General features: G+C 49.6%; 2 protein-coding genes and 1 long non-coding RNA gene across 3 annotated transcripts; all 3 read left to right on the top strand.

Annotated features, from left to right (window-relative positions):
* The first annotated feature begins 863 nt into the window (after positions 1-863).
* On the top strand, positions 864-10,310 carry LOC122692797 (carcinoembryonic antigen-related cell adhesion molecule 18-like). The gene is made up of 6 exons (XM_043900623.1): positions 864-1,173; positions 2,613-2,885; positions 4,462-4,737; positions 6,165-6,288; positions 7,618-7,655; positions 10,255-10,310. Exons 1-6 carry the CDS (start codon positions 864-866, stop codon positions 10,308-10,310), a joined length of 1,077 nt encoding a protein of 358 aa, XP_043756558.1.
* A 268-nt stretch (positions 10,311-10,578) lies between these two features.
* Positions 10,579-16,295, top strand: LOC122692796 (carcinoembryonic antigen-related cell adhesion molecule 18-like). The gene is made up of 5 exons (XM_043900622.1): positions 10,579-10,706; positions 11,929-12,285; positions 13,690-13,959; positions 15,234-15,509; positions 16,291-16,295. Exons 1-5 carry the CDS (start codon positions 10,655-10,657, stop codon positions 16,293-16,295), a joined length of 960 nt encoding a protein of 319 aa, XP_043756557.1. The 5' UTR covers positions 10,579-10,654.
* Positions 16,296-16,960: 665 nt separating this feature from the next.
* LOC122692414 lies at positions 16,961-18,887 on the top strand. Its single transcript, XR_006340647.1, has 3 exons — positions 16,961-17,089; positions 18,182-18,244; positions 18,564-18,887. It is a non-coding gene; the product is annotated as an uncharacterized LOC122692414 (long non-coding RNA).
* The last annotated feature ends 1,006 nt before the right edge of the window (positions 18,888-19,893 follow it).

Raw genomic sequence — 19,893 nt, 5'->3', positions numbered from 1 at the left:
GGTGACTAATGCAGCCAGGCTCAGTCTCGTGAAGGATGGAGATCTGCCATTAGACTCTGATAACCCTGCATGTCGGGGGAGGAAATAAGAGGGTTCAGAGTCTAGGGGAGCAGAGAGGGGCTGCCTGATCCAGGCTGCAGAGGAGCAGACATCAAAGTTGAAGCCTGAAAGATGAAAGGATGTGAGTTAAACAGGAAGATGCAGATGGGGAGGGAAGACAAGGGATCAGGGTACCAGAAATGGGGAAGAGCAAGTGCAGAAGCCTGAAGTCAGGAGAGAGTGTGGTGGGTCAAGAGAGAGCTATATGTGTGATTGGGACACACAGCCTGGATGCAGCATCTCCTGAGAAGTGAATACACAAATGAATGAATGTAAGGGAGTGCCTGGGGTGATGTGGTAGGGTAGATGGGATCCAAAAAGGGGTTAGTTGGGTTCTCAACACTCGTTCTCACAAAGAGTGTCTCAAAAGCCATGCTAAGGGTTTGAACTTTATCCTGAGAGCACTGGGGAGCCATGGAAGATACTGGAGCGAGGCGGGGGGCGGGGGCAGTGGGAAGCAGGGTCACCAGTAGAACTTTATAAGGATCCACAAAACTTTCCCTTGAAGACGTTAGAGGCTGAGTGTCCAGGGAGGAGGCCAGCATGGAAAAGGATCAGAAAAGAATGGGTCGAGGCAGGGGCTGAGGGGATGGGGAGGAGGGGACAGACTGATGAGTCCTTCAGGAGCTAGAAGCTCTTGACCTGTTCATGAGTATCTCTGCAGATCATTGCCTACAGCTGTAAATCCACGTGCGTGTGTCTTTTTCTTGTTGGCTTCCTCAGCCGGTCTGCTGGCCTGTGGGATCTGCCAGGGCTCAGCTCAGATGGATATCACCTCACTCACAGGAGTGGTAGGACAACAGAGCCTGCTGGTCATCGAGAACACCCCTGAAGATGTTCAGGAATACAGCTGGCACCGGGGTGCAAATGACACTGAGGAAAATCTGATTATCAGTTACAATGCCACATCTCATTCCCAGCAGAAGGGGCCCATGTACAGTGGCCAGGAAAGCATGATTTCTACTGGTGCCCTGCTGATCAAAGAGTCTCGACTAAATGACACGGGGAACTACACCGTGCGGGCGGCTGCCATCAGTGATACCCAGAGAGCAACTGGCTGGCTCGAGGTTCAAGGTGAGTGGGCAGCTGCCCCCTGTCTAACTGTGCTGAGTTGGACTGGAGGTTTGGGGAGGGATGCTCTTTGGACCTCACACTGTCCAGTCTCCACCTGCCTCCAGATGACACTGGGAGCCTTAGCGGATGGTCATCTAGCTTCTCCTCGGAGACGGGACCCTCAGTACTTTCAAGGGCTCCAGGTTCCCTCTCAGTGTATTAGTTATCTCCTGCTGCATGACCAATAGCCTCCAACTTAGTAGCTTAAAAGGACACCCACTTCTGTGAGTCACAAGTCTGAGCGTGGCTCATTTACTGAGCTGAGACTCACAAAGTGTCAGCTAGAGCTGTGTTCTCATGGGTAACTCTGTCCACAGGATTTCACATCATGGCTCTTTGCCTCATCAAGGTTAAAAACAGTATCTGTCTCTAGACTGCTGAAAAGGAGTCTTATAGGACAATGGCTACTGGGGCTTCCCAGGTGTCTCAGTGGGTAAAGAACTTGCCTGCCGATGCAGGAGCCCCAGGAGATGCAGTTTAGATCCCTGGGTCGGGAAGATCCCCTGGAGGAGGAAATGGCTACCGACTCCAGTATTCTTGCCTGGAGAATTCCATGGACAGAAGAGCCTGGAAGGCTAATATAGTTCATGGGGCCACAAACAGTCAGACATGAACAAGCGACTGAGCACACACAGTCAGACAATGATGGGAGGGACAGCCCATCACCTTCACCATCTTCTATAGGCTACAAGAAAGTCACAGGGCCCACTGGCATTGAGGGGGTGGGGTTACACAGGGGTTATACCAGGCAGCAGAGATCATGGAGTCATCTTGGAATTCTGTCTACTCCAGTGCGTTCCCAGGGGCTCCACAGAGCTAGGGCTGGACTGTGTGGATTTTGAAGACTGGGAGAACTTTGCTTACCTCTGACTCTATGTATACCAAATCACTTTTGTCTTCCCTCTCTGGTCCTCAGTATTCTCATCTATAGAATGGGGGCAGGTTCTACCCCCATTGTGGTCTGTTGTAAGGTTGGAGGAAGTATTTGTAAAGGGAATGGGACTCAGATCATGGGAGGAATAGTTATGGAGAGCAAAGACCACCCCTCACTCTGAATTCAACCTGTGGCTCCTTGGATGGCAGTTTTCTGTTTGAAGGTTCAGAAAGAACCATATGGCTACACACCTGTGGGAAGAACTAACCGTCATTGAAAGAGAGCCATAGAGATGGCTCAGAGCATTGGATGATGGGCTCGGGTGATTGCCTGCATCTTGACTGCCTCTTGCCCACTCCCTGCTCCTCTGACCCTCTTAGCCCCAGGATACCTCCTGCCAGGATTCTAGATCCTATCTGACAAGTCTTGCCTTCTCCCCCAAGATACCCTGAAACTCCCTACGGAGAGGAGCAGAGCTTGGAGAGTCAGATCCAACGCTTAATCTTCTCTTTCCTCTTTCACCCAGAGTTTGAAACCCTGGACATCTCAGTCAACGCCAGCATCGTGCTAGAGGATGTGGACTCCATGGCTGCCATCTGCCACACCAACAACACTGAGGTCCAGTGGTATGTGGCCCACACACTGGTGTCCAGCTCTGAACGCACGGCCATCTCCCCAGACACAAAGACCCTCATCATCACAAGGGTCAAGAACTATGACTCGCCGCTGCAGTGTGGGGTCAAAATCGTCTTAGGGACTGTCATTCAGAGAAGTGAACTGATCTATCTGACGATGGCCTGTGAGTGTTCTGGGGTCACGAGAGGGAAGCCAAGGGTGGCATCAGGGTTTTCAAAGGACGTGGCCACAAGACAGGCAGAACTGGTGAGAGTGGCATGAGATGCTCTGCAGACAGCTGTCCTGGGTTCAAATCCCAGGTCTGGCTGTTTAAATCTTTGCACTTCAGAACTATCCTTACTGCTCAGACCCCTGGTTCACTCATCCTAAAATGGGGCCCCTCATCTCTACTTCTCAGATTAGAAATATGATTTTTGTGGACCTCTGTCTTTTGTGTAAAGATGTACTGGCCTACAACCAATTGTCTCTTACATTGGCTTTCCAGTTCTTAAGTTTTCAAAACCCAGCTTTCCCTGAGCCTTCCAAATCAGCTCATAGATCATTTTACTGAGTTCTTCATAGAAAGCAAAATTATCTTCACTCCTTTTAATGGGATGGAATTGAGTACACTCACTTAAAGAGTTCAATTTTAAAACTAAGGTGTAGGCATATGTAAAATAGAGAGCCAGAGAGAGTTTGATGTATGACACAGGGAACCCAAAGACGATGCTCTGTGACAACCTAGAGGGATGGCGTGGGTTCTACCCACGGAGGTGGGGGGATCAAGAGGAGGGGACACACGGCCGATGCATGGCATATGCATAAAATGTATAATATGCATAATATGACATAAAAATCATCACAAGTAACTATCCTTCAGTTTTAAAATAAATTTAAAAAATATAAGGTAGGCATTGCATAGATGCTCTGTTTTTATAACCTCTCTGCTGCCCAACCATGCAAGTTGGCAAGCCTGCAAGACCTACTCAAATTCTCAAACAGGTCTTGCAAATCAAAGACACTGAACTCAGAATTGCAATGAAACTCAGAGTCTTTGAAATGTCTCAAGGTTGTCCAGATTGATTCAGTTCTTGCATCTCTTTTAACCCAGGTCTAGAATCATTTCCAATTGAAATCTGCAACTGCATTTGCAGGCTCTCAGATTTCCTTACCTGTGGGTTGTGGCCACAGTGCCAAGAAAGCTGTCGCAGAGGTGACAGTCTCTGACCTTCCAACACGGCTCACTGGTCAGAGGTGTGGAACCAAACTCAAGGACCAGGGGCTGCAGATGTTCAGGAAAATTCCTCCCAGTTCATAGGGGTACTTGCCTGGTCCTTTTGTAGGTCAGCAGGGGATTCGGGAATCCCTAAACCTCTCCTCTGAGCCTCGTTATCGCCATCTATGAAATGGATCAAGAGTGGCTGTGGTCACGTGGGTCGTGTGGGAACTAACTGAGTGTGTGAAGGTGTAAAGTGTGCAGAACAGCACCCGGCGTGCAGTGGGCAGGACGCCCACTTCTATTCTACACCTATATTATTATGACACAAAGGACAGCCAGGCAGCTGGCTTGTAGTAAGTCTCCACAACAGAAGATGCTATGATCATTGTCACTGTTGTTGGCCCAGCTGCCCTGGTCTGCTTGTGGTGCAGAGTGGGGCAACTCCAGGCTGGAGGAAGACTTCATATGATTGAGGGAAGGAAGGAGATGGGAACCCCAGAGGTCAGAAGCATAATACAGGTGTCCTGCCCTGCCTCTGCAGATGGACCCTCTTATGTAATGATCCTCAGCGAGGCCAGTAACGACAACAGCATCCTGCCTGCTGAGATCGGTTCCCAAGTGGAGATGGTGTGTGTTTTCAATGGCGCGCCAGAATCCAAGTACCGCTGGATCCACAGTGGCTCCCTCCTGAGCTTCCCAGAAAAGAACATCACCCTCCCGAGTCTGACCTGGGACCAGATGGGCAGACACAGGTGCATCGTGGAGAACAACCTCACCCAGCTGACCTTGTACGAGGAAGTCCAGGTCCAGCGCCCCCGTGAGTGCAGCAGCGGCCTCTTGCCCTCTCCAAATCTCCCCACTTCTGTGCCTCTGCCTAGGCAGCGCCTGTCATCAGGAATGCCTTCTCTGCCTTGTGTTGCCATGCTCACAATTGTCGGGTGAAATCTCCCTACCTGTCAAGGTCTGAATCCAAACTGTCCCTTGTATGAAGCCCCCAGAGTTCTCAGATCAGAGCTGGAGTGAATTCCAGGGATGCAGGATCAGCCAACACTGACTGAGCACTTGCTCTGTGCCAGCAGCCACCATTCAAACCTGGGTGACCCTCCGGTCTCCCTATAGAGTAAGTGACCTTTATCAGCATCACCTCCGCTCTACGGGTGAGCAAATGGAGCCACAGAGAGTTTGGGCGCTTTGTTCAAGGCTCCAGTTCTAATGGGCAGAGGACACAGGATTCAAACCCTGGCTATCTGACCTCACAGTCTCTGCCCTCCACAGATCCGCGGGGCTGCTCTGAGATGAGGAAGTGGGAACACACCAGAGGAGGCAGTGCAGGGAAGATGGGGAGTTGTCCATGGTGTGGCCTCTGAAGTTGGTTAGGAAGGAGTCTGCATGTGGGGGAGGCACCTATTCAGGGACCCCACGCCCGATCCTCTACACCACAGAAAGAGATCGGCAGGCTTGGGAGAGAGCAGGCATGCAGGGCAGTGAAGAGCAGGCGCACTGGAGCCCAGTGACCTGAGATCAAATCCCAGCTCTGCCGCTGCCCCCTGCGTGAACAAGGGCAGCAGTGTCACCCCTCTGAGCCCCAGTTTCCCCCTTTGCAGTTTGGGGGTTCTCTTTGATGGGGTTTCTGCATGAGGGACATCAGACAGGGCACTAGAAGCCATCAGCCTGGCTCAGAATGAGGGGAGCGGACACTGAATGGGGGCTGGATACATTTATTTCAGTCCCTCCGCACTATTTACTAAGCATCGAATGACACAATTTTTGTGTATGTATGATGTCGCATTTCATGCCATTTGACACCCACTGGACTGTAAAACTTCAAGGGAACAGAGGCTGCAAGTCCTTAAATCTCTATTTTTCCCCAGTGCTTAACATGGCGCCGGGCACACAGGTGGAGCTCAGTGAGTGAATCCCCGTGGAACAAGTTCATGGCCCTGTGTAACCAGCGCACCCTATACCTTGCTGCTCTCTGCCCCCAGCTCATGCTTTTCTGGAGGACTTACTTCTACCCTCCATGACGTTGGACATCTTTTTCCTTTGTACTCCACTGTGCACTTCCCAGCTAGAATGTCAGCCCCATTAGGGCAGGAAGTTTGTTCTCTTCACTGCTGAGCCCCTAGTACCCGAAACAGTGCCTGCATGCGGTAGGGGCTCATGAGTCTCTGAGGAACAGATGTGTGGGTGAATGGAGGGATGAGCGAATGTTGGTCCTGACCTCCATGCCTCTTCTCCTTCTAGGGTTTAGCCAAAGCGTCACCATGTCAACATTCCTCCTGGACTTCCTCATGGCGTGGTCAATCTTGGGCTATGTCCTCCTCTTTACTCTCATCCTTTTGGGCCTCATCAGATGTTACTCCACCAGGTACCGATCGCTCTGGGCCCAGGGTGGGACACCAGCTGGGGACTGGGACTCTAAGACCAGCACACCCTTGAGAAGGGGAAGCAGAACCAGATGGGGAAGGGATCAGCCAGCAACAGGGCTGTCAGGGGTCATCTGGGCAAACAAATAGGTCTCAAGGACCAGAGGCTTGTAGGGGAGAATAAGGGTCTGGGGTCAGCCATGCCTCTAAATAGCAGTGAGGTTTCCTCCAGTGACATCTTTTCAGCCCAGTTTGTTTGCACTTACAGTGTAGATATTGAAGGTCAACCTAGAAGGGCAGGTGTGAGAATAACAGGGGTGCATGTCAAGCATCCTGCATGTGTCTGGTACATGGTAGTCACCAGTTACCAAGAGAAGTTGGGAAAATGGGTGGCAGAGGTCAGTTGTGCAGGAGGAAGAGATTGGGTGGGGAGATGATTAAAATCTAGGTTCAAAACTCAGCTTTGCCACCAGCTGGATGGGTGCCCTTGAGCAGATCATTCCTCCTCTCACGTCCTCCCAGCCCCCTTGGAGGATGTGAAGAGTCACACTGCCCTGGAGGGTGATGTGGGGATTAGACACACACTGTGGAGGAGGAAGGGACTGGTGTTACTTATAAGAACAGAGTGGGACAAAGATTTCCATTCTCAGCACCATAAGCATTTGCGGTCAGACAGTCATCTCAGTGGGGCTTCCCTGGTGTTCAGCAGTAAAGAATCTGCCTGGCAATGCAGGAGACTCAGGTTCGATCCTTGGGTTGGGAAGATCCCCTGGAGAAGGCAATGGCAACCCATTGCCTGGGAAGTCCCAAGGATGGAGGAGCCTGGCACTCTACAGTCCATAGTGTTGCAAAGAGTCAGATACGACTAAAGCAGCTTAGCATGGGTTCTGCAGCAAGCGTAGGCAGGTCAATGATGTGAGTTGGCTGTAGGTGAATCGGGCACTGATTGGGCAGGGGATCGACTGAGGGCAAGAGAACAGCCATTTTTGGTGGCCTGGCTGTACAATCCACCATCCCACGACCCATGGCATCTTTCCTCCAAGAACTTAAGACCTCAGATATATTAAAAGTATGGAGGGAAAGCTAGCTAATCACAAAGGCAAAAATATCAATAAAAGTGTGGGGACTTTTGGTGTAGAAGTCAAGCCTCTAGATTCATCACCTCCTACTCCTGGGGTTCCTTCAGGATGTGGGGGCTTGGAGAGAAGCAGTGACCTCTCATCTACCCAGGACTCTCCTACATTCTTACAGTTTCCTGTGGATCCCAGATTTGACTTCTTCCCTAATTCCTCTCCATAGGGCAAATCGGTCTGTATGACTGTCCGCCTCAGACCTGGAGGACAAGACCTGATGGGCAAGGAGGTGAGGGGTGAGTGAGAGATCCCAGAGAGACGAGCTATGCTGGAAGGGGCCCAAGGACTGGCTAGAGGGGACAGTCAAGCAAGGGACTCGGGCCAGTCACTCTGGGACTGGAGGTGGAGGCTCCCAGAGAACATCTCCAGTCTGCTCCTAGGACCGGGGTGGGGGTGGGGGGCTGCGGAGTGGGGCGGGGGGAACCCTAGGAGCACTGGCTACTGACCACTCCATCTGCCAGTTAGAACCAGCCAATGGGATGCATACTGGGGCACAGCATGCGCGGAGCTCAGAGTTCTAATTCCCACACCTCTTCCCCAACAATAAATAGGATTCCAACTTCTCCACTTCCTTTAGCAGACCCTGTGGGACCATCAGAGAGGCTGCAAAGATGCCCCAACTCAGCATCGCCAGTGAAAGAGAGACGGAACCACCTACACATGTCCAACTACCGGGACTTGCTTAAATGGGGCACAGCGCATGTCGGGTGAATCTGTCATGGTTAGAAACTTCGCTGGGCAACGAGACTCACCGGTGTGCAAAAAGTTCAAACTTGACGCTGAGTTAGAAACGCACAATACAGACCATGTTGTGAAAAGCATAGATTAGCTAGTGGATATGGATAAAATTTTACAGTTTGTATGTCTGTCTCCACAGTTTTACATCCGTATGTATGCATGATGTACATATAGTAAATATACAGATCTGTGCAAAAATTGTGGAAAATGCTAACTATCAGCAGTTCTGTCTCAGTTTCCTTCTCTGCACTTTACTGTATATTCTGAGTGTGGGTTTTTTTTTTTTTTTGTTCCATCACAAAGTGTATAATTTGTCATCGCAGCACTATTTATAATAGCCAGGACATGGAAGCAACCTAGGTGCCCATCAGCAGACGAATGGATAAGGAAGCTGTGGTACATATACACCATGGAATATTACTCAGCCATTAAAAAGAATTCATTTGAATCAGTTCTAATGAGATGGATGAAACTGGAGCCCATTATACAGAGTGAAGTAAGCCAGCAAATAAAGACCAATACAGTATACTAACGCATATATATGGAATTTAGAAAGATGGTAATGATAACCCTATATGCAAAACAGAAAAAGAGACACAGATGTACAGAAAAGAATTTTGGACTCTGTGGGAGAAGGCGAGGGTGGGATGTTTCGAGAGAACAGCATCAAAACATGTATATTATCTAGGGTGAAACAGATCACCAGCCCAGGCTGGATGCATGAGACAAGTGCTCGGGCCTGGTGCACTAGGAAGACCCAGAGGAATCGGGTGGAGAGGGAGGTGGGAGGGGGGGTCGGGATGGGGAATACATGTAAATCCATGGCTGATTCATGTCAATGTATGGCAAAAACCACTACAATATTGTAAAGTAATTAGCCTCCAACTAATAAAAATAAAGGGAAAAAAATAAAGTATAAAATTAAGTAAAAAAAAAAGTGTATAGTTTGTTTTCATAGTTAGAAAAGACAACCCAATACTTTGGCAGAAACCAACACAATTCTGCAAAGCAATTATCCTTCAGCTTAAAAAAATAATTTAAAAAAAAATCTGAAAAAAAAAAAAGGAAATACAACCCAATAAATTTAAAACATCATGAAGTTAGTTCAGACCCCACAATGTCATTTCGGAAACTTTTTTCTGAACTTTCTTGATGGGTGTGTCCAAAAATATATAAGCAAGCTTGTTCATCACCATGGCAGTTAGAATGGAAGGAAGAAAAGAGGAAACAGGGAGGGAGGAAGAAAGAGATTAGCTAAATCTCCAACAGAATTTCCTAGCGCATCCTGGTTCTTCTTATGAGACAGAGAGGTTCCAGTTCAGCCTATTAACAACCATAGAGTTACAAGCTACCTGGTTGGAACCAACATTTGAAGGAAGATCAGAATATTCTTTCAAATCTGAGGCTGATTGTGATAGTCCTGAATAGGTTCATCAGGTTTTTCTGTGCAAGCCTGAATTTTGTCCAATCAACAGGCTTTGGAAAAACCCTAGGAATCACATGATAAAGTCATCTAGTGATTGCCCAACCCTGATTGTACAATAAATCAGTTGACTGGTCTCTGGGTTCCTAGAGACCTCTCAGGCATTTCCCAGTTAGTGGCTTTCACCTTGGTGCTGGAGTCACTGGCAAGTCTTCACTTATAAGCATATGAACTAACTGATAAGTTGGAGAAACCAGGGTGATAAGTTAGGCTGACTCTATTAAAGCGTGTCCACTCAAAGCAAAACACAGAGCATCTAAGTTTTATTCAGGGTCTTCCTGAGGACTATAGTCTGGGAGACAGCTCTGAGGAACTGCTCCAGAAAGGAAGGGGAGGAGCCAGTGTATATTTGAATTTGGGGGCTGGGAAAAATGTGTCATCGAGCATACATCTTGGTAACTGATCACAGCTCATCACAAAGAACAGATATACCAAGTTAATGATTTTAGTGCTTTTTTTTTTGCATGTGACTGATACAGAAGTCATCAGTCAGAATTTATGAAATTCATCACCAGAAGAATTCATGAGATTCTTCCTGAGTCATGCATATAGGGGCCCGGTTATCCAAATCACAGAGTGCTTCATCCTGTTTTTTCATCCGGAAATCCTCTCAGGGTTCACTGTTGCTGCGAGACAGCAACAGGTAGTGACTGAAGCCTTGTACGACTAGGTGATGAGTGATGCTGTTTGTTCTCTTTTTGTCCTCAGGTGGCCCAATTCAGTTTTAAGAACAGTCAGTTTGGGATAGCAAAAATTCCTCATAATGATTATTGACATTCTAAGTTGCCATGGGTCCAAGGTCCTTCCTTGAGGTATCAAGTCCTAAAGATAATCACCCACTCAGCAGAGTGTCTCTTCCCCAGCCACTCCCACCTTGCAGTTCAGAGTCCATCCCTGAGCAGGAAGTGGGTGGAGACCACACCTGGGGCCTGAGAGGACGCGGGTCTGTAAAAGGGCACAGGAGGTGGCTGGGTCCCTGGAGAGACGCCTCCAGCAGGAGGACTGGAGGGGCTCATGGACCTTTCTAGACCCAGGTGCAGACTCTGGAGGGAACTGGTCCTTGTGGGTAAGACAGTGGGGCTAGCAGGATGGAGGTGGAGGAGAAGGGAGTGACCCAGGACCCTCAGCAGAACTTTCATGAACTCACACACCTGGGCATGGCTTGCCCAAGACACACACACACACACACACACACACACACACACAGAAGTAACATTCATCTCTACCCACCACAAGGCATGATGATATTGAACCCCAACTCACAATTCCCAGCAATCACTTCCTCTGGGTTCACCTCCTCTGCCCTGATGCCCTCCACTGCCTCTGTGGCAGGACCCCTCCCAACCCCTCACTTTCCCCCCAAACACTCTGCTTCCTCCTGATACTGACCACTCTCGTGTTTCCCTAGTGGCCGCATACACTGTCCTCCAAAACCTCTAGGGTCCACACCTGGATCCCTGGAGCAGGGGGTCTCAGCTGTCTTTGCCTCCTCCATGGAGGCAAGGCTTAGGGTTCCCAGAGCAGCAGACACCTGCCCCCCCTCCATTTAGGAGATAACAGATACACACCCCCATTGGTGTTTGTGCCACTGAACCTAGATGATAAATCAAAGACAGTGTAAATCCTCTTGGGGGAGTTTAATCCCCCTAGATAACCATTCTGAGCCCTCCTGCTGGGCTCCACCCTGATCTCCGGGGAGCTGGGGACACAGAAGTGAATCAAGAAGGAAGATGGACATGGGGAGGAGGGAGCAGGGATCCGGGTGCTAGAAGTGGGGAAGAGTATGTGTGACAGGTCAAGAAGAGCTGTGTGTGTGGCTGGGGCACACAGTTAGGATGCTGTGTCTTCTGGTGAATGAATGAAGATGGTAAAGTAGGGTAGGTGTGACTCTAAAAGAGCCTGCATTAGGTCCTAGAGACCAGTTCTCTCTACATGTCTCACAAGCTATGCTAAGGGTTTGAACTTGTTGTGAGAACACTGGGGAGCCATGGAAGATACGTGAGCAGAGGGAGAGCAGGGTCACCTGTGAGGCTACATAAGGATCCACAAAACTGACCTGTGAGGATGGACTGGAGTTCAGGGAGGAGGCCAGCCTGGAACAGGATGATAAAAGAATGCACCAGGGCAGGGACTGAGGTGATGGAGAGCAGGGGAACAGACTGCCAAGTCCTTCAGGAGCTAGAAGCCCTTGACCCATTTTCCAAGGTCTCTGTGGATCACGGTCTGCATGTGTAAACCTGTGTGCATGTATGTATGTGTGTGTGTCTTTTTCTGTTTGTCTTCCTCAGCCAGTCTGCTGGCATGCGTGATCCGCCAGGCCTCCAGCCAAATCTACATCGCCCCGGATTCACTCATCGGAGTGGAAAGATATATGAGCTCACTGGCCATTGAGAACGCCCCTGAAGATGTTCAGGAATACAGCTGGCACCGGGGTGCAAATGACACTGAGGAAAATCTGATTATCAGCTACAACACCACATCTCATTCCAGGCGGGATGGGCCCATGTACAGCGGCCGGGAAAGTGTGTCCATTAGAGGTACCCTGAGGATCAGGAGGTCACAGTTAAATGACACGGGGAACTACACAGTGAGGGTGGACACCATCAATGACACCCAGAGAGCAACTGGCTGGCTCGAGATTCTAGGTGAGTTGGCAGCTGCCCCACCACCCAACTGCAGCTGAATTGGACTGGAGGTTTAGGGGATGGTGTCCCTTGGAACTCACACCGTCCAGCCTCCACCCACCTCCAGATGACACTGGGAGCCTTGGTGGATGGTAGCCCAGCTTCTCCCCAGAAATGGGATCCTCACTACCTTCAAGGGCTTCAGGTTCCCTCTCAGTGTATTAGTTATCTCCTGCTGTGTGACAAATAGCCTCAAACTTAGTAGCTTAAAAGAACACCCACTTCTGTGAGTCAGAAGTTCTGATGTGGCTCAGCCATTTCCAGCACTGAGACTCACAGGGTGTTGGCCAGGGCCGTGTTCTCACGTGTGACTCTGTCCACAGGATTTCACACCCTGGCTCTTTGCCTCTTCAAGGCTAACAAAAATCTCTCTGTCTAGAGAGGAGTCTAATACAACAAAGCTAATGATGACAGTGAGAGACAGCCCATCACCTTAGCCACATTCAATACGCTACAAGAAAGTCAGGAGCTCCACTCGCATTGAGGGGATGGGATTATAGAGGAGTTATACCAGGGAGTGGAGATCATGGGGCCATCTTGGAATTCTGTCTACTCCAATGAGCTCTTGGTGTTCCACAGGGCTAAGGCAGGACAGTATGGATTTTGAAGGCTGGAAGAACTTAGTTCACCTCTGACTCTTTATATACCATGTCACCTTTTGAGTCTCAGTTTTCTCATCTGTAAAATGGCAGTATTATCCATCGCTGTGGTCTGCCTTAAGGTTAGAGGCAGAAATTTGTAAAGAGAATGGGAACAGTTAATGGGAGGAATTGTTATGGAGAAACAATGAGCTCTTGGTGTTCCACAGGGCTAAGGCAGGACAGTATGGATTTTGAAGGCTGGAAGAACTTAGTTCACCTCTGACTCTTTATATACCATGTCACCTTTTGAGTCTCAGTTTTCTCATCTGTAAAATGGCAGTATTATCCATCGCTGTGGTCTGCCTTAAGGTTAGAGGCAGAAATTTGTAAAGAGAATGGGAACAGTTAATGGGAGGAATTGTTATCTCTCACTTTGAGTTCTATCTGCACTTCCTTTGATGGGGATGTCCTGGTTTGGGGGTTCAGAAGCAACCATCAGGCCACTGGACTATAGTAAGAACTCACGGTTATTATAATGGAGCCATAGAGATGGCTCAGAGCATTGGAAGACAGGCTCAATAGAGAACCCCCATCTCGACTGCCTCATGCCCATCCCTGCTTCTCTGTCCCTCTCAGCCCTAGGGATGCTCTCTTGCCAGGATCCTAGGTCCTATCTTATAATTCTGGGCTTCTCCCCCAACATACCCTGAAATCCCCACTGGAGAGGAGCAGAGTGTAGGGAGACAGATCCAACCCCTAACCTTCTCCTCCCTGGTTCACCCAGAGTTGGAAATCCCACAAATCTCAGTCAACACCACCTCCGTCGTAGATGGTGAGGATGCGGTTGCTGCCACTTGCTACACCAGTGACAGCCACGTCCAGTGGTATGTGAATTATGTACCGGTGTCCGGCAATTACCGGATGACCATCTCCCCGGACAACAAGACCCTCGTCATCCGAATGTTCGGCCGCTTCGACTCACCACTTCAGTGCGGGATAGAAATTCTCCCAGAGCTCATTCAGAAAAGTGACCTCGTCTATGTGACAGTGGCCTGTGAGTGTTCTGGGGTTGTGAGAGTGAAGCCGGGGGTGGGGCTCAGGGTTTTCCCAGGGTGTAGCAGTAAGACCGGCAGAACTGGAGAGAGTGGCATGAGCCTCCTTGCAGACAGCTGCCCTGGGTTTGAGTCCCAGGTTTGACTATTTAACCCTTAGGCTTCAGAACCCTACTCACTGCTCAGAACCCTGGTCTCCACTCTGCTTAAAATGGGGGCCCTAATCCCTACCTCTTAGATTAGAAATAGTGTGAATTTGTGACACCTGTCTCTAGTCTTAATTTTTCAAAACCCAACTGTGCACAGGTCTTCAAATTCAGCTCCCTGATCATTTTATTCAGTTCTTCTAAATTTAGTAAAAATCATATTCACTTTTGCTGTTACTGGGATGGGATTGATTATACTCCCCTAAAGAGTTTGGTTTTCAAGCTAAGTTATGTGTTTTATAGACACTCTGTTGAAGTCCTCCGCTGCCCATCAACACAAATTGGCAACCCATTCAGACCTGCTCAAATTCTCTTGTAAATCCAAGGCACTAAACTTAGAAATGCAGTGAAACTCAGATTCTTTGAAACATTCCAGGACTGTTCACACTGACCAACTCTTTCACCTCTTTCAACTGGGAAACACATCAAGTCTAGCCTCGTTATCACATTTAAATCTGGAATGACTCTTACAGTGTCTCAGATTTCCTAACCCGAGAGCTGTGGACAAAGGGCTCATCATTTCTGACCTCCCGCGCTGCTCACTGGCCAGAGGTTCGGAACCAAAGCCAAAGACACCGGGGCTGCAAGCATTCAGGGAAATTCCTCCCAGGTCATAAGGGTACTTGCCTGGTCCTTTTGTAGGTCAACAGGGGGACTCGTGAATCCCTAAACCTCTCCTCTGAGCCTCGTTATCCTCAGGCATGAAATGGATCAAGAGTGGCTGTGATCACGTGGGTCGTGTGGGAATTGAGTGAGTGTGTGAATGTGTGACATGTTTAAAACATGCCCGGAGTGCAGTAGGTGTGATGCCTGCTTCTACTCTATGCCTATTTTATGTGAAGGGCAGCCAGGGAGCTGGGCTGTAGTACCTCTTGGTAACAGAAGATGCTACGGTTACTGTCATTGTCGTTGGCTCAGCTGCCCTAGCTGGGATAGATCTGGGAGTTTGCTTGGGGTACAGAGTGGGGGTATCTCAGGACTGGGGGAGGACTTCATGTGGACTGAGGGAAGGAGTCGGGACTCCCAGGTGTCAGAAGCATGGTTCCGGGGGTCCTGCCCTGTCTCTGCAGATGGGCCCTACAGTCTGCTGCTCAGCAGTAGTCCCACTGACTTCAACGGCATCCTGTCTGCTGAGATCGGCTCCCAGGTGGAGATGAAGTGCATCTCCTATTCCAGACCAGAATCCAAGTACCGCTGGATCCACAATGGCTCCCTCCTGAGCTTCTCGGAGAAGAACTTCACCCTCCCGAGTCTGACCTGGGACCAGATGGGCAGATACAGGTACATCGCGGAGAACTCCGCCACCCAGGTCACCTTGTATGAAGAAGTCCATGTCCAGGCACCCTGTGAGTGCAGCAGAGGGCCGTCGCTCTCCCCAAGTCTCCCCACTTCTATGCCTCTGCCTGGGGGGTGCCTGTCATCAGAAATGTCCTCTTCAGCGTGTGTTGCCATGCTCACATTAGTCAGATGAAGTCCCCTTAACCTCCCAAGTCCAAACTGTCTCCTTTATGAAGCCCCCAGAATTCTCAGGTCAGAGTTGGAGCGAATTCCAGGGATGCAGGATCAGCCAACACTGACTGAGCACTTACTCTGTGCCAGCAGCCACCATTCTAACCTGGGTGACCCTCCAGCCTCCCTACAGAGTAAGTGACCTTTATCAGCACCACCTCCACTCTACGGGTGACCAAATGGAGCCACAGAGAGTTTGGGTGCTTTGTTCAAGGCTCCAGTTCTAATGGGCAGAGGAGGCAAGATACGAACCCTGGCCGTCTGACCTCATACCCTCTGCCCTCCACGATCCTCGGGGCTGCCCTGAGATGAGGAAGAGCAAACATGCCAGGGGCAGGTGATGCAGGGGAGGTGGGGAGCTGTCCATGGTGTGGCCTCTGAAGCTGTTTAGGAAGGAGTCTGCACGTGGGGGAGGCACCTATTCAGGGACCCCACGCCCGATCCTCTACACCACGGAGAGAGATGGACGGGCTTGGGAGAGAGCAGTCATGCAGGGCCATGAAGAGCAGGCGCACTGGAGCCCAGTGACCTGAGATCAAATACCAGCTCTGCCGCTGCCCCCTGCATGAACAGGGGCAGCAGCGTCACCTCTCTGAGCCCCAGTTTCCCCCTTTGCAGTTTGATAGTGAGGGTTCTAGTCGATGGGGTTGCTGCATGAGGGACATCAGACAGGGCACGAGAAGCTGTCAGCCTGGCTCAGAATGACGTGAGTGGACACTGAATGGGGGCTGGAGACATTTATTTCAGTCCCTCCACACTATTTGCTAAGCATCGAACAGATACAATTTTTGTGTATGAATGATGCTTCAATTTACGCCATTTGACACCCACTGGACTATTAAACTTCAGGAGGACAGAGAGAGGTTAGGCAAGCACTTTGACCATCATTTGGCCCCAGTTTTTAACACGGTCCTGGCACACAGTTGGAGCCCAGTGAAGGAATCTCTGTGGAACGAGTTCATGACCCTGTGTATCCAGCACAGCCTGCCCTGCCGCCCTCTCTCCCCTCACTTGGGCTCATGCTTTTCCAGAGCACTTCTTGCTACCTGTGATGAAGTGGGATGTTTCTTTGCTTAATTGCTGACCTGCTCCATGTCCCAGCTAGAGAGTCTGCCCCATCAAGTCAAGAAGTTTCTTTTGTTCACTGCTGAGCCCCTAGCACTCAGAACAGAGCTTCACACATAGAAGAAGGTGCTGAGAAATCGTCAAAGAGCAGATGTGTGAGCATACGAAGGGATGAGCGAATGATGCTCTTGACCTCTCTGCGTCTTCTCCTCCTAGGGCACCGGCCTGTTGTCAGCAGAAGTTTCACCATCTCAGGATCCTTGTTGGTGCTTCTCATCATATTCATAGTTCTGGGCTTCACCCACTTCCTTGTGGTCCTGATCCGTGCCCTGTTCAGACATTACTCTACCAGGTACCTATTGCATTGGGCCCAGGGTGGGGCACTGGCTGGAGGCTCGAACTCAAGGGACAGCACATCCTTGAGAGGGTAGGCAGAGCCAGAATGGGGAAGGGACCAGCCAGGAACTGAGTATTCAGGGATCATCTGGGCAAACTATTAGATAACAAGGACACGAGGCTCCATTTCCTCACCTGTAAAGTGGAGGTGATGAAAGGACTGATGCTGAAGCTGAAGCTCCAATACTTTGGTCACCTGAGGCGAAGAGCCGATACATTGAAAAAGACCCTGATGCTGGGGAAGATTGAGGGCAGGAGGAGAAGGGGGAGGCAGAGGATGAGGTGGTTTCATAGCATCACCAACTAGATGGACATGAGTTTGAGTAAACTCCAGGATATAGTGAGGGACAGGGGGGCCTGGCATGCTGCAGTCCATGGGGTTGCAAAGAGTCAGACACAATGAAGCAACTAAACAACAACAATAGCAGCAAAGTGGAGGTGATGCTGATAACAATCACTTACTCTGTACAGAGACTGGTAGTGTCACGCAGGTTACAGTGGTGGCTGCTGGCATGGAGGAAGTGCTCAGAAAATGTTGGCTCTCCTTATCTCCCTGGAATTTACCCCAACTCTGATCTTGGGACTCTAGGGACTTCATAGACTTGAACCTAGGAAGTTGTGTGACTTTGGGCAAGTGACTGCCCAAGCACCTCACTAAACTCCTATTCTTTCAGCCACAAAATATATCTTGTGTATCTGTTCAAGAAAATTTCTATAAATGATCTACCATAGTGCCTGGCATAAAACAGGTGTTAAATTCATCACTGTCAATTATCAGGCCAGGTAGTACCAATACCTTTTCCAGAACACCCAATCTGTTTTCCCTCTCCCCCGCCCCACAGCATTGCTCTATAGCGACCTTAAGACCTCAGAAATATTAAACTGTGCAGATGTTGGAGACACTCATTGTAAGGGGTAAGCTCCCAGATTCATAATCTCTCTTAGGAGTACAGGGGCTTGGAAAGAAGAAGCTGACCCCTCATCTACCCAGGACTCACAGTTTCCTATGGATCCCAGGTCTGACTTCTTCCCTAATTTCTCTCCATAGGGCAAATCGGTCTATATAACTGTCCGCCTCGGACCTGGAGGATAAAACCGGACAGGCAAGGAGGTGAGGCGGGAGTCTGAGTCCCCAGAGAGACGAGCTAGGCTGGAAGGGGCTCAGGGACTGGCTGGAGGGGACAGTCAAGCAAGGGACTCGGGCCAGTCACGCTGGGACTGGAGGTGGAGGCTCCCAGAGAACGTCTCCAGTCTGCCCCTAGGACCAGGGGGTGGTGGGAGGGTGGGGAACCCCAGGAGCGCATGGCTACTGACCACTCCATCTGCCAATCAGAACCAGCCAATGGGATGCAGACTGGGGCGGGGCTCTAATTCCCACGCCTCTTCCCCACCAGTAAATAGAATTCCAACTTCTCTACTTCCTTATCCAGACCCTGTGGGACCATCAGAGAGGCTGCAAAGATGCCCCATTGCAGCATCGCCAGTGACAGAGAGATGGAACCACAGCGCATGTCGGGTGAATGTCATGGTTAGAAACTTTGCTGGGCAACGATACTCACTAGCGTGCCAAATGTTCACAACTTGATGCCTAGTTAGAAACGCACAATACAGACCTGCGTCTGATAGGACCATGTTGTGAAAAGTATAGATTAGTTAATTGATGTAGGTACAATATTACAGTATGTGTACACACACACACATATGCTATATATATCCAGTGAGATGGTTGGATGGCATCGTGGACTCAATGGACATGAGTTTGCACAAACTCTGAGAGATAGTGAAAGACAGGCGAGCCTGGCGTGCTGCAGTCCATGGCACAAAGAGTGGAACACAACTTAGCAAGTGAACAACAATGATATCCACAACAACAATATCCACATATAGATATACCATATATATCTCCATATATGTAAATATCTGTGCACAAATTGTAGAAGCTGTTAACTCTTAACGGTGCTATCTAAATTTTCTTTTTGCACTTTACTGTCTGCTCTGAAGTGTTTTTTTTTTTTTCTTCTCAAAGTGTATACGTTGTTTTCATATTTAGTATAAGAACCAATAAAATTAAAACAACATACGGTTTATTGAGACCTCATAATGCCGTGTCTGGAACGTTTCCTTGAGCTCTCTTCATGCATGTATCCAAAAATATCTCAGTCAATTTGCTCATCCCCATAACAGAATAGAAATAAGGGAGAGAGGGAGAAAGAAAAAGATAGAGAGACTCTCTCCTGGCGAGATCTATGGGCGTGTGGAGGCCCAGCTGATCCCCTGTGGTTGTCGCCTGCTCTCAGGAAATACCTGACTGTTTGAAGTTTCAGGAAGCAGTTAGTGCCGTTTCTGGGCACAATGCAGTCTCCTCGGCCCATTGCCTCAGACCTCTTCTTCCGTCTTGGGGTCCTCTAACCTTCATCTCATCTGTATCTGCCTGTCTCCGAGTCACTAGGTCATTCACTGCCGTTTCTTCAAGAAAAATCAAAAGTCGTCATGGGAGGTTATTTCGTGCAAACACATGGCCAAGGGGTCTGCTGGTTGCCTGACCCAACAACAGCCCATGAGGAAGAGACCCTCAGAAACCGGCAGGGGTGTGAGTCCCAACGCTGCCCCGAGAGGCTGTGTGACCCCCGAGGCAGCCGCCTAACCTCTCGGAGCCTGGTTCCTCATCTCCATAACCTGCGCGACACTTTGCATTCCTCGGGATCCTTCAGCACACCTGGCGCAGAGCCTCACACTGGCCAGGTGCTTGGCAAAGGTCCC

The sequence above is a fragment of the Cervus elaphus genome, chromosome 4, assembly GCF_910594005.1.
Source record: "Cervus elaphus chromosome 4, mCerEla1.1, whole genome shotgun sequence".
NCBI classification, from domain to species: domain Eukaryota; kingdom Metazoa; phylum Chordata; class Mammalia; order Artiodactyla; family Cervidae; genus Cervus; species Cervus elaphus.
Note: the sequence above shows the minus strand (reverse complement) of the source record. Positions and strands in the feature narration are given on the sequence as shown.

Bases quoted from the DNA above. Each gene is read 5' to 3' on its own strand.
- LOC122692797 (XM_043900623.1), top strand. From the start codon at position 864: ATGGATATCACCTCACTCACAGGAGTGGTAGGACAACAGAGCCTGCTG. The intron at 1,174-2,612 runs GTGAGTGGGCAG...TCTTTCACCCAG, and splicing joins TGGCTGGCTCGAGGTTCAAG to AGTTTGAAACCCTGGACATC. The intron at 4,738-6,164 runs GTGAGTGCAGCA...TTCTCCTTCTAG, and splicing joins AGTCCAGGTCCAGCGCCCCC to GGTTTAGCCAAAGCGTCACC.
- LOC122692796 (XM_043900622.1), top strand. From the start codon at position 10,655: ATGGACCTTTCTAGACCCAGGTGCAGACTCTGGAGGGAACTGGTCCTT. The intron at 10,707-11,928 runs GTAAGACAGTGG...TGTCTTCCTCAG, and splicing joins GAGGGAACTGGTCCTTGTGG to CCAGTCTGCTGGCATGCGTG. The intron at 13,960-15,233 runs GTGAGTGTTCTG...CTGTCTCTGCAG, and splicing joins CGTCTATGTGACAGTGGCCT to ATGGGCCCTACAGTCTGCTG.